The sequence below is a fragment of the Phasianus colchicus genome, chromosome 3 (genome assembly GCF_987193195.1).
Source record: "Phasianus colchicus chromosome 3, bPhaCol1.hap1.1, whole genome shotgun sequence".
NCBI classification, from domain to species: Eukaryota; Metazoa; Chordata; class Aves; order Galliformes; family Phasianidae; genus Phasianus; species Phasianus colchicus.
Genome location: NC_143438.1, coordinates 38873803 through 38889920, shown reverse-complemented (window position 1 = coordinate 38889920; position 16118 = coordinate 38873803). Strand labels below are relative to the sequence as shown.

The 16118-nt window shown below is 38.3% G+C and overlaps 1 protein-coding gene across 1 annotated transcript in view; it reads right to left on the bottom strand.

The window, feature by feature from the left end:
* Positions 1-14721, bottom strand: part of NETO1 (neuropilin and tolloid like 1) — a 66267-nt gene extending 51546 nt beyond the window's left edge. The window contains exons 1-4 of the mRNA XM_090137316.1: positions 14145-14721; positions 10643-10696; positions 9061-9198; positions 696-944 (exon numbers count right to left, since the gene is read on the bottom strand). Of these exons, the coding sequence (XP_089993442.1) occupies positions 696-944; positions 9061-9198; positions 10643-10696; positions 14145-14172 (469 nt within the window). The 5' untranslated portion in view covers positions 14173-14721. The remainder of the gene's footprint in view (positions 1-695; positions 945-9060; positions 9199-10642; positions 10697-14144) is intronic.
* Between the last annotated feature and the right edge of the window lie 1397 nt (positions 14722-16118).

Sequence of the window (16118 nt, the reverse complement as noted above, 5' to 3'; positions counted from 1 at the left end):
AATATACTGTAGCGTCAGCCAAAAATGAAATTTAAGATGTTGTTAAGTGGGAGAAGAAACAGTTAAGAACTATGACCATGAATTTTATTTTTTACTTTTATGAATTAAGTTTTGAAAGTGACGAATGAATAGCTGTACAATTACAATTAAGATTTACTTAATACAATTTATAATTTGTATTTCACACTTCTCTGGCAAAACATATGAATTTACTTTATTTAAAAGGTAGAACTAGTCCACTCTTCAACTGGTGAAATAATTGGTGAAGTGGAAATGCAAAGATGGAGTTTCCTGAGGTAACTAGATTTTTTTATTAGAATACTTTATCAATAATAATTTTGAAGGATATGCTGTACAGTGTAACAATCAGGCATAAAGCACAACATTTCCCGTGAAATATTTTGAATGATTTACTGTAACAGAATTCTACTGAAAACAATTCTTATAAAAACTGCAGAGCCAGAGTATATGTATATTGGATAGAACTGTACTGAAAATTTCTTTCTTCAATAAGCGCTACTTATTACGTGATATAAATGTATCTTGTATTATTTCCTATCTATTAATATTTTCTTTGATATTAAAGATAGACCCCGTTAAAGACATTAAATAACATATCATTATACATTATACATCATACGCAAAGTTAATACACTTAGCTTTCTCTATCAATAATTGGGATGTTTTATACTTACCAGGTGTAAAGTTATATCGAGCAGAAAACCCCATAGATTCCAGCTCACCATCAGCAAAAAATTTAATCCACAGAAATCTGCCACTGGATTTTATCATAGGTGGATTTTGCTGTCCACAGAAACGTCCAATGATTGGAGAAAAGCCAAAAGGTCCATCTCGTACTTCAATGTGGTCAAATTTACATTCCCAAGAAGGCTCTATGGAATATTTTTCATCAAAGTGTAGTTCAATGCATTGTCTAGGGGCAGCTGGAGATGGAAAGAAAATTATCGTATTATTTTCTAAAGCAAAATCCTTCAAACTTGATACAAAATTAAGAGAATCAAATAAACAATTTTTATACACCTTAATATATGAATCTTAACATTGTCCATAAGACAAAACAAAAAGATTCTAAGTTTGAAAATTATTACCTTTTTTTTTTTTTTTTTTTTTTTTTAAGATTTTACACCATTGTTTTACTCATCTATTCACAGAAAAATGTGTAATTTTTTTTTAGTAAAATTAAAGGAGATATCTATGACGTAAAGCAAAATATAATTTAGGAACAATCAAACACAACAGCTTTCTAAGAATCTTATGTATCTGAAAAAACAGCCTTGTTTTCTATTTGAAGGGAAATATGAATCAGAATACTTTTAAAATTAATACAAAGATGAAGAAAAGTCTGTTCGGAATGGTATAGCACTAAGCACAAATTCTGTTCCCATACATACAGTAGTCAATTGCAGATCTGAGTACAATTCGTATCAATTATCTCATTAAACATGAAAAAGTAAAGTTAATTCACATTTAAGAATAAAGATGAAGCAAAAGTAACTTACTAAAGAGCAAAAAAATTTTATTTAGAATAACCTTTAAGAAACTTTAGAGTGGTCATTTTAGACAAAAAAATAAACAACAAAAACACTTAGTGATAGGTACTAAAACTAGTAGCAATCACAATGATCTCAGATACAAAATTTCCCTGTCATCTCCTATGGAACACAATACAGTCACTGGTTCAACTGTAATACTTTGTTAAAAGAAAAATATTCATAATTTTTAATAGATTTATATTTTTTAAAGATGCAGAATCCCTGAGATGTGCTTCTTCTATGCTTAACCTGATTGATAGTTAAAAAGGTATACTGGATTAATATGTTTAGGTATTGGTGTAGTAGTAAAAGTTTTTGCTGTAAAGTCTTCTGCAAAGAGAAAGATTCATTGTCACCACATCTATGCCTCTCATGGGATCGTGTCCTACGTTTACATGTTAGTAGAGAAATTTGCCCAGTTTTTACCATTCTTTTCACATTAAAATACGTAAGATCAAACTCCAAGTCTAGGACACATACTTAACAAGGCAAATGCTGCCACTCTGGCAGTCAATATCTTTCCATTTATTTATTTAGGAATAATAAGACAATTATCAGTGTGACCAGAAGCTAGATTGTGTGTGTATTTTGAAATCTGAACCTTTTGAGATAAGCTCATTACTTATTTAAGAACTGAGAATAATTAAAATAAGCTAAAGATGTAGACATAAATCTTATACACTTTACATAAGATCACAGAAATAAAACCCGTTTACAACTACTTCATGTAAATAAGCATAGGTTCATTTTGTAAGACTCTGAAGAAGTAAGTTAATAACAGATTATTTGAGAAGAAAGAGTATTTTAATAGCTTTACTTTTAATATATTAGAATTATTTATATTTAATGAAATATTTAAAGCAGAAATTACTAATTGCTTCACATTTGAAGGAATTTAAGGTTAGGAAAGTATTTATTATTGGCTCATTGTTATTTACATAAAGTTTTAGGAAATTAACTTGTATGTATTCTCTGCAATACTTTCATCATATAATATCTGTGCCCATAAAAATTCAATAGTAAAATCAAAACTTAAGACTTTACATAGAATTGCATGAAATTCAGAACTCCTGAAAATAAAACTATTTTGAAAATGAGAAAAAAATAAAATCAGGAAAAAGAAAATGCTTGGAATGACAATTAATGCTATTCTGAATGAAGTCTTTTTCTTTCTTTCTGAAGGAGGTCTTTTAGGCAATAACAATAGGCTGAATTACTGGAAGACATCATCACTGATTCTTTGTCCAGATTTTTCAACCCTTGTCTTCATATGTTTACAATAAATTTTATTTAAACTTAACTAAATAAGACTTGGGAAGAAGAAAGCAATCATTGTTTTTCAATCTACAAACATCTTTTGTATGTTTATTCCATTTAAGGAGATTTGCTGAGAACTATTCATTTCTCATCTAAGGACTATAGAGTCAAGTATCAGGAACTCAATGGCAATTGTGGATGATCTTGAGAATGCTCTGTAAGACTTACATACTCACTAACCAAAATACAGTGCTATCAACATACGAAAAGCTTTATTGTAATGTTTTATGGTGTTGCAAATTCCATTTCATATTTAAGGGTTGGCAGTTCTGAAGTTAAATACTCAGCAGACTTCATTGAATCCAAGACTCATTTCCCAAATGGTAAAAATGGTTATAAACTTGCCTCTGAGTTCATTCGTATTATTTTTGACACTGAAAAGGTAGCTTCAAGTCAGTTATATCCTTACTGCAACATGAGACCTTGGAGGTAAATGAGTCTGAGGCCTACAGACTTGCATATTGTATCAACTGGCTCAGTGGGAGTATGGCCTGAGAAAAGACAGCACCATTTTCACAGTCTCCATACAGCACTCTGAATTTCACATGGCAAACTAGTTTTAGGATCAAAATGTTGCAGTAGTTTACTCTCCTCTGCTTTTGTTTATTTTCCAACAAAGCCAAGAAAAGGCTTTTTTTAGTCAAGCTTTGTTCTTGCTAAAGGATCAAAGAAAATCGCATTAGCTTATGGAGTGCCCAGGGAAGAGTTCCCAACTTTCAACCAGGTCTCCCATGCTTAGAGGCTGCTCTGATTTAAGAATGGAGCACTGACAATTCATCATGTCTGCTTCTCCAGTGCTAAATAAAAGAAGGCCAGGAAGTGAGTCTAGAAGTTGGCAACTGACAGTTCTCACTCCATAACCATTAAAATCACTTGCTAGAATGATTTTGGCCCATGACAGTCAGAATTCCAAAAAAGCCTTCTTAGGCATGATGTGGATTTCCTCACTGGCCAAGGACCATTCACAATAAATGGTTTGGATCTGTACTGGTCACTAGGAAAATGAAAGGAGTTCATCAGTTCCTGCAGAATTCCACCAATCAGTCTTAAACCCAGTGAATGCTTCCCAGATTATTTTAGTCTGGACACTATATAAGTGTCACAAACTTCTCTGCACACTAGCTCAAAGGAGGATAGCTCTTTTAACTCTTCTCAGGAATTCAACACTTTTGTTTCCATAATTACAGTGACTGTGGTGATTACAGAAGACTGAGCAGAGATTAAAAGGGATACTAGGTAAGCATTCATGCTACCTTTTCTCTACATGCTTTTATATGCACTTCCCTGCTTCATCTTAGAGCAAAAGGTTAAACATTTTGTTGCAATAATCTACCAAACAAAGTGATCCAGACCTTCCTGAAAATGATAACAAGAGATAAAAACACAATTCAAATTCCCAACTTTACCTACACTTCAGAAAAAAAAAAAAAAAAAAAAAAAAAAAGTATATTTTCACAGTTTTACAGTTTTCTTTGACTTCAGTAAAAGGTTTCCTTGCTATAAGTAAACTAAAGCAAGCAGGTACTGTATGAATATATGCCTTGTGTCACAGCTTTCTTTCTGCAACATTGTATGCAAATATAATCACAGTAAACCTTACAGAAATACAGTGACTAGAATAATGACTAAGAACAAAGTATGCATAAGTACTCACACACAAAAAAAAAAAATCCAGTAAAAAGACAGAAAAAAGAAAAAAAAAATAAAAATTATTCCATACTAGACTGGAATCCACTGTCTAATCAAAGTAGGAGGGATGAAATGGTCCTCATTCACAGGTAAATCACATTCACATCTTACATCTTCAAACCTTATTTTATGACTACAGTTCACAGGAAAAGTTTCTGCTGTGTCCAAATGAAATATATTGAAGGTATCTCAGAAATTGGTTGTATTTCAAATCATAATATCTTCCATAGTTAGCTTCCAATTATGTTTCTTCAAAGACATTTAATATGGCAGAAAAGTTACTTAATGCTTATGTCTGTCATCTTTTTCATCTAATTATCTTTTACAAGAGCTATACTAAGATTTTACATTCAATGAACAAAAAAAGTCATTTGGGTTCCAGCTACAGAAGAAGAACATTTGCAACAAAACACACAAGTAGGATTTAGATTCTGATCAGTCTCTGAGACTATAAGTGACAGTGGAAGTTAAGCAAAAAATGTTTCAATTTACCAAACAACATAGAAATGAAAAATCGAACATTATCTGTCTGGGATACTACAGTACTAACAGTTTTGAATGATCCTTAGTATTTCTGGTTGTACAGCTATTATTGATAGGAAAGACACTTACAATCCCCTTTGAAGGAGGAATTTTTCTTTGTTTTGATGAATATTTTTGAACACCTGAAATACGAAAGGACTTTGAGAGAAGATAATTTTTATACAGGTAAATATCTAGGAGTAAAGAGTTTAATGTCTTTAAGAATAAAAATGGAAGATTTTCAAAAAAAAGCTTACTCTGAATTTCCACAAGGATATAAAGTGGAAGATTTACTTCATAAGTGAAGCAATACTTTTCTTCATAAGCAATTCTGGTCCATAACTGTATTTATATATAAGCATTTATTTAGTAAAAACTGAAGAGCTGATAAAAACATGTAAGTATTAAGATTATTTATTTCCAAAACAGCTCTAAAAATATACTATGTAAAGTATGACAGTCCTACTGCTCACATATTTTTAACAGCAACAAAAGATTGCTTCTAAAAAACTCCTATTTGTTTTCCCTCTAGAGTATGTGTGCCCAATTTTCTGCAGTCTGGCAAAGTCTAATGCTGCTCCTGTGTTTGTTCCAAGCAGCTGTGAATTTTGCCACGTAAGAGTCATGAACATGTGAAACAAGGGTAAAATTAATCCCAAAGGAGATCTTAATGTATACATTCAGCTATTTCCTACATTCTCTATATGCCCAATAGGATTGAACAAAAAATGACAACAACAACAACAAGAAAGAAGAAAAAAATCTTGATTCATATTGAAAGGTAGATGGGACTCACCAGAAGCTGCTTTATAGCATAAAATCTTTTGTACAGAGTCCATAACTTCTGGATGACCTAAAGAACTTTTAGAAAGGCATCCAACCTGGACTTCAAAAAATTCTGGCTGTTCCAAAAGTTAATTGTCATTACAACCAAAAGATAAGTGAAAAAAATGGGGAAAAAAAAAAAAAAAAAAAAAGGAAAAAAAGGAAAAAGGAAAAAGAAAAAAGAAAGTTCTATCTGTTTGATCTGTTTACAACTTTGCTAGTATAGACTCTACAATCAAAAATCCTGTTCACTTTTAAAAGCTCACAGTGTATGATCATGGCAATTTTTGCCAGCTCTCTTAATTCACCAATATAATTCTGAAATGATAAAAGGCTTGCTTACACTTAAGATGACCTAAAATATGAGGGAAAACTTGCATCGTGAGATGAACATCAATTTTATTATAACAGACTATGTGCTGCAGTGCTCACTTGAATCTTTTAAAGTCAGTCAGAATTGTATTTGTGGAAAGCCATCAGAATTTACCCTTGATAGTGTTTGATAGCAAAAAAATGAAGGAAAGAAAGCAAGCATGCAGGAAAGAACCTGCTGATCCATATACATATTTATAGTTGGGTTACACAGTGGTCAAACCTCTATTGTACTGGCACACTGAGCTAAGATATACAAAGAGGAGACCTCAGTATAGAAATGCTAGTCTGGATCACATCAACAGTCCCTGTAGTTTGATACTTGGTATATAACAGCAGACAGAAGCTATTCCAAGCATGCTAGAATCTCAATAATAAATATAGGAATAAGATGTAAAGAGAGATGTTTATAGACATTTATGTCTTGGATTAGAAAATATTACAATGCACAAAAGATATGCAAGAATATCTTCATTGGCTAGCCTTCTTTGTCATTTTATGCTCTCTTTAGCTGTTGTAAAAAGAATTGGAACAGATACATTACTTTAAGTACAAAAGATTACTTCAGAATGTCCCTTTTGCCCTTTTCCAAAACTGATACTTCTGAAAGTATGGTTTCTCAGACATCTCTACACTTTGGTGATTTTTTAAAAACATTCTATTCTTGACCATTTTGGAAGACAGAAAAAGGCAGAGATGAATGTGTTGTGCAGCATGCATGATTCCCATCAAATTACATACAATACAGCTGACATCATCATAGGTTTTAAACTACCCAGTTGGAATCCAGACTGCTCAACACAGTTGGACATGAAGCAAAAAGACTAAAATCAATTTATCCCATAGAATATAAAGATATCTGTTGAATTCATATCATTTCTGTTACTGCATGGATATTACTACAAAATTGTCAACATAGGATTTCATCATCTAGAACACAGATGTTTAAGTATTTCTTTCCTATACTTCGATATTTCCAATTTGAACTATTCTAAAGCAGTCTATTTCAATAGCAGATTCTACCACTTTTCATTTTATTAATTATCTTTTCATAAGTACTTAAAATAATAAAGACAGGTCCTTACAATAAATATATTTCAGGCACCTTCTTACTAACAGAAGGAATTCCTCATGGCTTAAGAGACTGGATTAGAGTTTACAGAATTGATGGGTTTTTGTTGTTGTTATTGTTGTTGGTTTTTTTTTTTTCATTTTTTCCACCACTTTTCTCTTTGTCTCTGTCTCAGTTCCTAGAAAATAAAACAGGCATGTTTCCTCCCCTCCTTAGGGGAATGTTGAGATCATTTCACTGCAGTGTGCAAAAAGACCTGGATTTAGCAACATAAATGATACAAAAATATCACAATATAGTACTAAGTAGAACTTATGGAACCTATATACTCATTATTATTATTGATTTTCTTTAAACTATGAAAGAACTGACATACTTACCATACATCTGCTTAAATTCCAGACTTACATTGGAAGAATTCTGGAAGACTGGAGAAGCATAAATTTATCTCAAAGGGCTTGTTGACTCCCTGATTTGTAACCATCTCTTTACGTCTGACTTCAGTCAATTTACTTATCACTAAAGTGTAATTCAGATATCTTATTTATTTATTTATTTATTTTCAAACTATACATACAACATTTACCATCCATCATTTCTCTGAAAGATTTTTATGAAATGTATTTCTATTAGTAAATCAGCACTAGGTTTTGAAAGACAAACTGTTTTCTCTAAGTGTTTTTTGGAGGGTTCTAAAGCAGTTAATTTAGTTAGAATGATCTATACAGCTTTCAAAATCTTTCTTGGAACAATCAGCATCTTTAAAAAAAAATATATATATATATTTCTACGGGTCCTGGTTCCAGCACGTGAAATTAATAGCTCTTTCCAACTCAGCGTGGATAGAGCAATCATCAGTGTTGTATTTTGCATGTAATCACAACTCACACATTAATCTTTTTAGTTTCAGGGCCTTACCACTTCTGTTCATGATTCATCTTTTCTGTTACCAGCTTCCAACAGTATCTAATCTTTTGTTACCTTCAGCAGATTCCTTTTTACAAGAATCCCTTCACATCCATTTTGCTAAGATTCATGAAAAGAAATTAGAGGTATGTAATAAGCCTTTTTTACTTCAACTCCAGACCTTCAACTATCTACTCATTGAGAACTGGATTTTACATTTACTATTTTCTGCGCTGTTTTTTCTTGTTGTTTCATTTTGTTAATCTCCTTATTTTCAATTCTTATGAACACTTGTGTAGAAAATATTTTTATGCTCACTGTATGGATGTTTTCTGCATAACCTTCTTTACTGTACTTCATCTAGATGTGCTTATCATCCCTGATTCAGTTATGACAAGTTTAAAAAATTGATATGAGGAGTTGAAAGCATTCGAGTTACCTGTGTTCATGCCTTTTATTCATTTTAAATATTCTGGTTTCTGTCATATTACAGCTTTTTAGGTTCTATCCATTCTCTAAAATAAATTATACTGTTTATTCCTAAGTGACTTATGTATACTTGACACCTAAGCTATTTTATTAGTCTGTTAGGAAATCTGGCATTTTCCAGTATTTCCCAGTATGCTTTCCAATGTATTTTAATCTTTTTATTAAAAAGACAATTTGCTGAGATAGAACTTTTCTATATCTTGCTTCTTGAAAAGATTTATCATGAACTTAGAAGCTTTATCAACTCTTCACATACAGCAAAGTAAAATATTTATTTGACAGTTGATAGACCACAAAGATTCATTGGCTGGTCACCTTCTATAATGTAGACACACTCTCTGTCAGGAGGATACTTGTTGGGATAATTGGGAGAAGTGAAGATGCCTCCTTCCGCATATTTTGTCCAAGTTCCACACTGCACTGGTTTCTGTCCTTCGGCAGTAGTCTGCTTTTCTGTGAAATGATCACATTAAAAATCATATGGTTAGTTTACAAATTATGATGTCTATTTGACACTCTGAACTCCTCTACAGAACAAAACAGTTCCATCTGATGGTGGTATCAGCTTTTTCCTATTGAGTCTAAGTATGATCATTGACCTGGAGGGAAATTAAACTGTTCTTTATGGATATTTTCACTCAAAATATTTTTTCAAAGCAGAGAAGAGTCTTGAATATCTGAGGGAAGTCATCCTTACATCGCCTTTTAAATTACATGCTCAAGAATAGAAGACATGAGTTTCTCCCTTGCGTACTTCAAAAAATTCAAATGTGTGCCTTCTCAACAATACTCAAAATCAAGAAAACAAACAAGCAAAAAAAAAAAAAGAACAAAAACCACTCCAGAATTCTAATAGAACTGTTTTTAATTCACAGTGCTGTGAGCCTAGATTCACCTGACAGAGACGGGGTCACAAACCACAGCCCAGAACTTTCTTCCTCCAAGGTGAGTCATCAGAGAGCAGGGTCAGTCCTCGTTTGCTAGCCCTGAAACTCCTGTGTTCCCTTTCTGCACATTGGCAGAGAGCTTGAAGACAAAGATTTTAATCTTTTCAGGCTGAAAAAGATGCTTCCTGGGCATTGTGCTTTAACTAGTAGGCCAAAATAAGATTGGAGGAGAAAAATCTAGACTTGAAGGGACAGCAGGTTCTAGGAAAAGCACCAGTTTTTAGAGTTCACGGGAATCATAAACGGCCTCCTGTGCTTAGCTCCCAGCCAGGTGCCTGTATCCAAGTCTGTCCCACCAAGCCTCTCATATTCAGAGCCAAGTTGTTTGAGGTTCTTAAGATCAATGGAGGGAGTCGGCACCTTCCAAAGATGATTTTAACCACCTGAGATCTGCCTTAGACTCTGCATGCATTTCTCTTTCTTCATGGTCCGTATCCAAGCTAAGTATGAAATGGATCCTGATCTCCTGAAATGAATTCGGGTTTGCAGGGAGTGAGTATTCAGACACATGTTCAGACACACACTGTGCTGAGCATCCCTCCCTGCTTGCCCATCACTTCACTTAGCATGCAAGGTTTCTAAGACTGTTTTTCTATCCCCACACTGCACAAGGAGCCAGGATGCCTTATTTCATATTTTGAATTCTATTTCAGCAATCAAAAGATTTTGAGACAAAATTGCTTGGTACCAAATATGAACATCTATTCTGAAAGAGAGGGCACTTTGAGGCCACTAGATAAGGTCAGGCTGAGCCTTTAGTTAGATTTAGCCATGGATAAGGTCACTAACTTGTTAAAAAATCACCACTAGATTTTTGGGATTGTACAGACTGCAAACAAATGAACAAACTACAGACACTGGAAGTAAGTGGTCTACAAACAATTTCCAGACCTACATTAACAACTCACAACCAAACTTAAGACTGTAAAACAAGTCTGAAGTTTACGTACCTGTTCCTTTTTTGGTTGCCCCAGACAAATGTAGGATGATTAGACTTGCTACGACTGAAAGAGAGATTTGCATTAGGTATAATAGTGTAATAGTGTCTGCAATTAAATCAAATGTAAACATCTGAAAAGAACACAAATTAAATAGAATTACTGTAAAAAATTCAGTATTTCATGTTTACTTGTATCCTTAAGTTTCACTTTTTATATGAACTCATTTACTTGTAACCTGCCCATGTAAGTGTTTATCTTTGTAAATGTATTCAAATAAAGAGGAGAACTATTTGGCTTAAAATGCAATTTCCAAGCATTAATGTTTGCCTCTTATTTTATTTTGCCTTCTTTAATATTAAAACAAAACATTTTAGGAATATTTATTTATATAATCATAGCTTGGGCCAGAAATAAAGGAAAAAAAAAAGCTGTATTCAACCAAAGTAGACAAAGACCTATTAAGTTTCAGTGCCACCAAATCACTTTGGTTTCTTATCAAGGCATAATAAAATTAAAAAATAAGTACTGGGACTATGAAAGAAGTGAGGGCTGAGGTTTTCATATGCAAATCCTCAGTGAAATAAATTATTATGTGTGTTTAATAGTCTCACTAATCTAGTTTGTTTGACTTGACCAGAGTATGTTGCTTTATGCAGCAGTTAAGCTTCAGTCTGTTTTATAAATAATCTCCAACCATGGTAGGACAGATGTGGCTCTTGGGAACAAATATAGAATTCAACTTGGAGACAGTTCTTGAGTTTTGGGTGTTACAGAATATAATGTTTCAACTAGAAAAAGCTAAGAGGGAAATGTTCAGATCAATAGTAGTTCAGATAATTTTGCTTCAGAAGACCAAAATAACTAGCCAGCTCTCTGATGGAGAAATCACAGAATGATGATGGTAATGTTGAGGCACTAGCACAGCTGCCCAGAGAAGCTGTGGTGCCCCATCCCTGGAGGTGCTCATGGCCAGGTTGGATGGGGCCCTGGGCAGCCCTGCCCATGGAATGGGGTGGGGCTGGGTGGGCTTTGAGGGCCCTTCCAATCTAAGCCATACCATAGTTCTATGATTTTTTCCCACCTGCCTGGTCTTCTCCAGCTATTTCCAGGAGAAAGTGGGATAGCAAGAGTACGAGTTCCTGGAGTGCTCAGGATTTTGACCCCAGTGAGTTTGGCATAAAGCCCAGACTTAGTGCTCAGGCAACACTAAAGTTAAAGTGGAGATGAACTTGTCTGTTTATCCTTAGTATTTTGGATCCATCAGCTTCTGTTTGTATCGTTGACTATATGGAGGAATTGGTGGCTTCAACACATATGACTGAATGGTGTGCTTTCCTCTTCTTATCCCCAGTGGTCCTTCTGAAAATAGCTTAGCTTCAAGATCTATTTCTATGCCTTTGACCCTTCCTGTGTGACAGAAGGCTTTAGGTGTGCATGACGGCTACCTTGTTAAGCAGGGAAAGGTTGAAGTGCTGGGAAAATGAAGTCTTGGCAGCACATTCTCTGTTTCTTGGTCAGGCTCACAGTCCCTGAATCTCCCAGCTAAAAGAGACGGATATTGGCAGGGCTGGTAGTTAAAAACTCTTCTGTGTCATGGGCATTCAGTGAGAACATTGCATCTTCTGCTCAGATCTGGATGCTACCCAACGATTCATGCCCTTATGCTCCTCAGGGATGGATTCTGGAAAAGCATTCTTGCTGGGATTCTGACCATCGGCTATGTCAGAATCTGGAGGCAATGAAGGTTTTGCGCATTCAGTAAGTTGCTCATTCACTTAGTTGTGTTTCATGCAGTGAACACACTGCATCTATGCCCATAATTCTCACCAGCTGAAACCAAATTTCTCCATATTTAAGGAGGTTTGGTGCTAGAATGTGGAGACAGGATTCTTTATGAAAGCTAGTATAGGCAGAACAGTAGCTAAACAAACCCTACGGGAAATGTTTCTTCTTAGACTATTAATCACAATTCATGTCTTTTTCTTACAGGGTCCCTTCAGTCACCTTTATCTATCAACTCTCCTTTTCTAAATGTTAAAATTGAAGTCCAGAAAATTAAGACTTGAACCAAGTCACTGAGATATAATTACAGAGATGATAGAAAAACACAGGTCTTTTCAATTCCAGCTAACCGCTAGAAGGAGTGCTTCCAAGTTGCAGAACTGTATTATTCCAAAGCAGGGAGCTACACTGACTTATCATCACAAAGAGTCAAAATAAATATGATAATAAAATGTAAAATGTAACAAAAAAAAAAAAAAAAAAGAAAGAGAGAGAGAGAGAGAGAAAGAGAGGTGGAGAGATGCAAAGATTTTTCTGCACATATCATATCCATCACTTGTAGTGAAATACTTCTCTCATGTTTAAAATTTTTTTCTTGATACAGTGGCATTAACACCAGCATTGCCAAAATACATACGGTGCCAGAAAGTAAGTAAAATTGTGGGGTCAACAGGGAAAGATAACATGATACCTTTCACTCCGGCAGTCATGATCGTCCATTCTATGCTGTGATCTCTTGCATTTTTCTTTTTCAAACCACCAGAAAAGAACATTTTCACAGGAAAAAAAAAAAAAAAAGGACCCCTCCAAAGAGACCAATCACACTGTCTTTACACATTCAAAGCTGTCCCTTGGGAAGCTTTAGCATTACACCAACAATATTGGCATTATTTGGGTTTGGGAATTAATTCAAAGAGTTTCCACCAAATTTCTTGTTGCATTCTCTCTGCCTTCTTCCTCTCTTTCCTCTCCTAATCATCAGTGTAATTATAATCACACTTTCTACTTCCACTGATTGCGCATCTTTGAATCTTTATGGATTTGTGCATTTTCCCGTTGCAAGCCTCACATTTAAGAGGTTTATCTCTCTGCCAGGAAGCTTTTTGGAGGCTATGATTTGGCATGAACATGGTTTAGCCAGGCGAAGAGTTTTTGGAAAAGCCGTACCCAGCCGTAGCACTGCTGTTTTACAGGTGTGGGCGCATAGCGAGGCGGTGAAAGGAATTGTGCCCCTCCGGCAGTGAGGATCCTCTCCAACATTGCGTCAGGAGGAGAGGGTCCTAACACGCAGCCCCAGGTCTCGGTGCATTTCGGTGCCCCCCGCTGCTCGGGGAGGACCACTCTGGGGGATGGGTGCGGGGGGGGAACCGCCGGCGCGGAGCCCACGGGCGATGGGCGCAGCGCTCCTGGAGCCTCGCATCCCATGGCCGCCCCTGGGACCGCCGGTTCTAGTCCCGAGCGGGGCAGCAGGGGTGCCGCTTCCCCTCTCCCCCATAGCACGCCGAAAGCCATTTAGACGCGTCGCACCAAGGTGAAAACCAGCAGACAGCCCGAACGGGAGTGCGGCGTTGAGACACAGACCTCCCCCCACCGTACCGCAGGGGGGTGCTGGGGAAGGGGCGAAGGGGGTGTTTTGGGGGGGGGGGGGGAGGGGGAGTTTGCCGTGGGGTCCCGTTGGACGAGTTGTGGGGGCAGCGGAAGGTAAGACTGGGCGGGAGGAGATACTCACTGTGAAGGAAGCTGCGCCCATGGGTCATGTCTGTGCCTTACACAAGGGGCTTCGGTCTCCACTAATTCCATTTAGATACGGGAGGACTTCCAGTGGCTGGGAGAGGATGGAAGTAGGAAAAGAAAAAGAAAAACAAAAAAACACCAAAACGCGGAGCCCACACAAAGCGGAGCGGAACAGCCCTTCCTCCCGCTCGCTCTCTCCCTCGCCGCCTTCCACCGATCACGGCCGGCTCGATCCCATCACGGCGAGCTCCCGGCAGCACTGCCGGCAGCGGAGCATCGCGGCAGCGGGCACGGCGGCGACCCGCGCCTCCGGGTGCCGGCGGGCGGCGGCGGGGCGAGCCGAGCCTTAGTCCCCAGCTTCATACAGAACCCAGAGCGGAGGGAAACATCTCCTGCAGGACTCCGCGCCCAGCGACTTCCAGCCCTTCGGCTTCTTTTGATGCATTGAAGAAGGGATTAATGGGTCCGTCATCAGCTCCCCGTGCTTGCTCCTCTGAAGGGGTGGGGGTGGGCGGGAGGGAACCCAAAGAGGAGGGGTGGGGGAAGAAAGATTTACCAAATAGGGGATTTAGTCATATTTGTGTGCAATGCGATCCTTATTAGAGAAGAAATCCTTTAAAATCGAACAAATCCATTTTGCAAAAGCCTCTCTCTCTCCCTGCGCGTTGCGTGGTATCAAGTGGTTGCAGCGGCGAGAGGCTGAAAACACATGGCACCGTCTGAAGTCCTCTCGGGAACGGATGGAGCGAGACGGAGACGGATGAGGGTTAGTGATGTCCCCTTACTGCTCTGGTCCGGGGCGAGGAACAGGAGGAAACCCTGGAGACTCTTCCATTCATCCAGAGCAGGGGAAGGGAAGGGGAGGGGAGGAACGGGGAGGCGGCAGTGGTGGGGAAGGAACGATTTCAGAACTGGAGAAAGAAGAGTGAGAGAAGAGGGGTCGTTTCCCCTCGCCCCTCAGCTCACGGATGAGAGAAATGCTCTCAGTCCCTCCCTGAGTTGCACCTGATGCCAACCGAAAGGATGCTCCTCTTGGAGAAGAGACTTCTCCATTTATACACACGCACTCACAAAAGGGAGCAATAAAAGTTTCTCCGCTAATCCTCCGACCGCAGATACAATGATTGCCTCTTCCAATCAGCCGTTAGACCACAGCAAAATCTCTCCCGTTCTCTTCCCCCCTCCCTCTCCCAGGCTTATCCGCTTCCTCGGCTATATCCCCCCCCCCCCTCTCACCCCAGGCCCCCATCTCTCTGGCTGCGGAGGGAGAAGAATGGGGCAAACATACTGAGAGTACTGTGATGAAGGGAAGGATTTCAGCGAGAAAAAGCGGGGCGGGCAGCGCAGAGGCCCGCAGGAGAGGGCGGCGGATGGAGGGGGCACGCAGCACGAGGGAGTGAGGGGAAGGGGGAACTGTGCCTTCGGGGTGGGGGGGAAGCGGGCGGCCGCTGCTCCACACCCGCACCTGATGCTCTGTGCTCTACGGGAAAAGTGCGTCTGGGGGCGGGGAGCTGCCGGGGAAGGGGCTGCGAAGGGAGAGAAGCTAAAATCCGACCCGGGATCCGCATCTGCGCGCAGCAAACGGCACGGTGCGTGCCCGCGGCCGGGCGCGGAGGGGCGATGCGCGCCCGCGGAGCGGGAATGCCGCTGCCTGCAGGAGGGGAGAGTACCAGCTGCGGGACCACTGTGTTAGGGCAGATTTTTAACGAGCCGAGGGATTATTTGCCGCCTTTGAGACAGCACTGAATAGAGGAGGGGAACCATATGAAACCCTCAAGTTGTTTTGTTGTTGTTTTCCCATTAAATCGCCATACTATTACAAAGAACATCACTTTTATTCTCACTCTGTGGATTGTCTGCTCTGTACTCTGAAATCAAAGAAATATTTTCCATTGGTGCTTATGAACGCAGGCAGTCGGTGCAGCAGCATGCACCTGGCAGTGAAGCAGAGGGGATCCTGGCTGGCAGA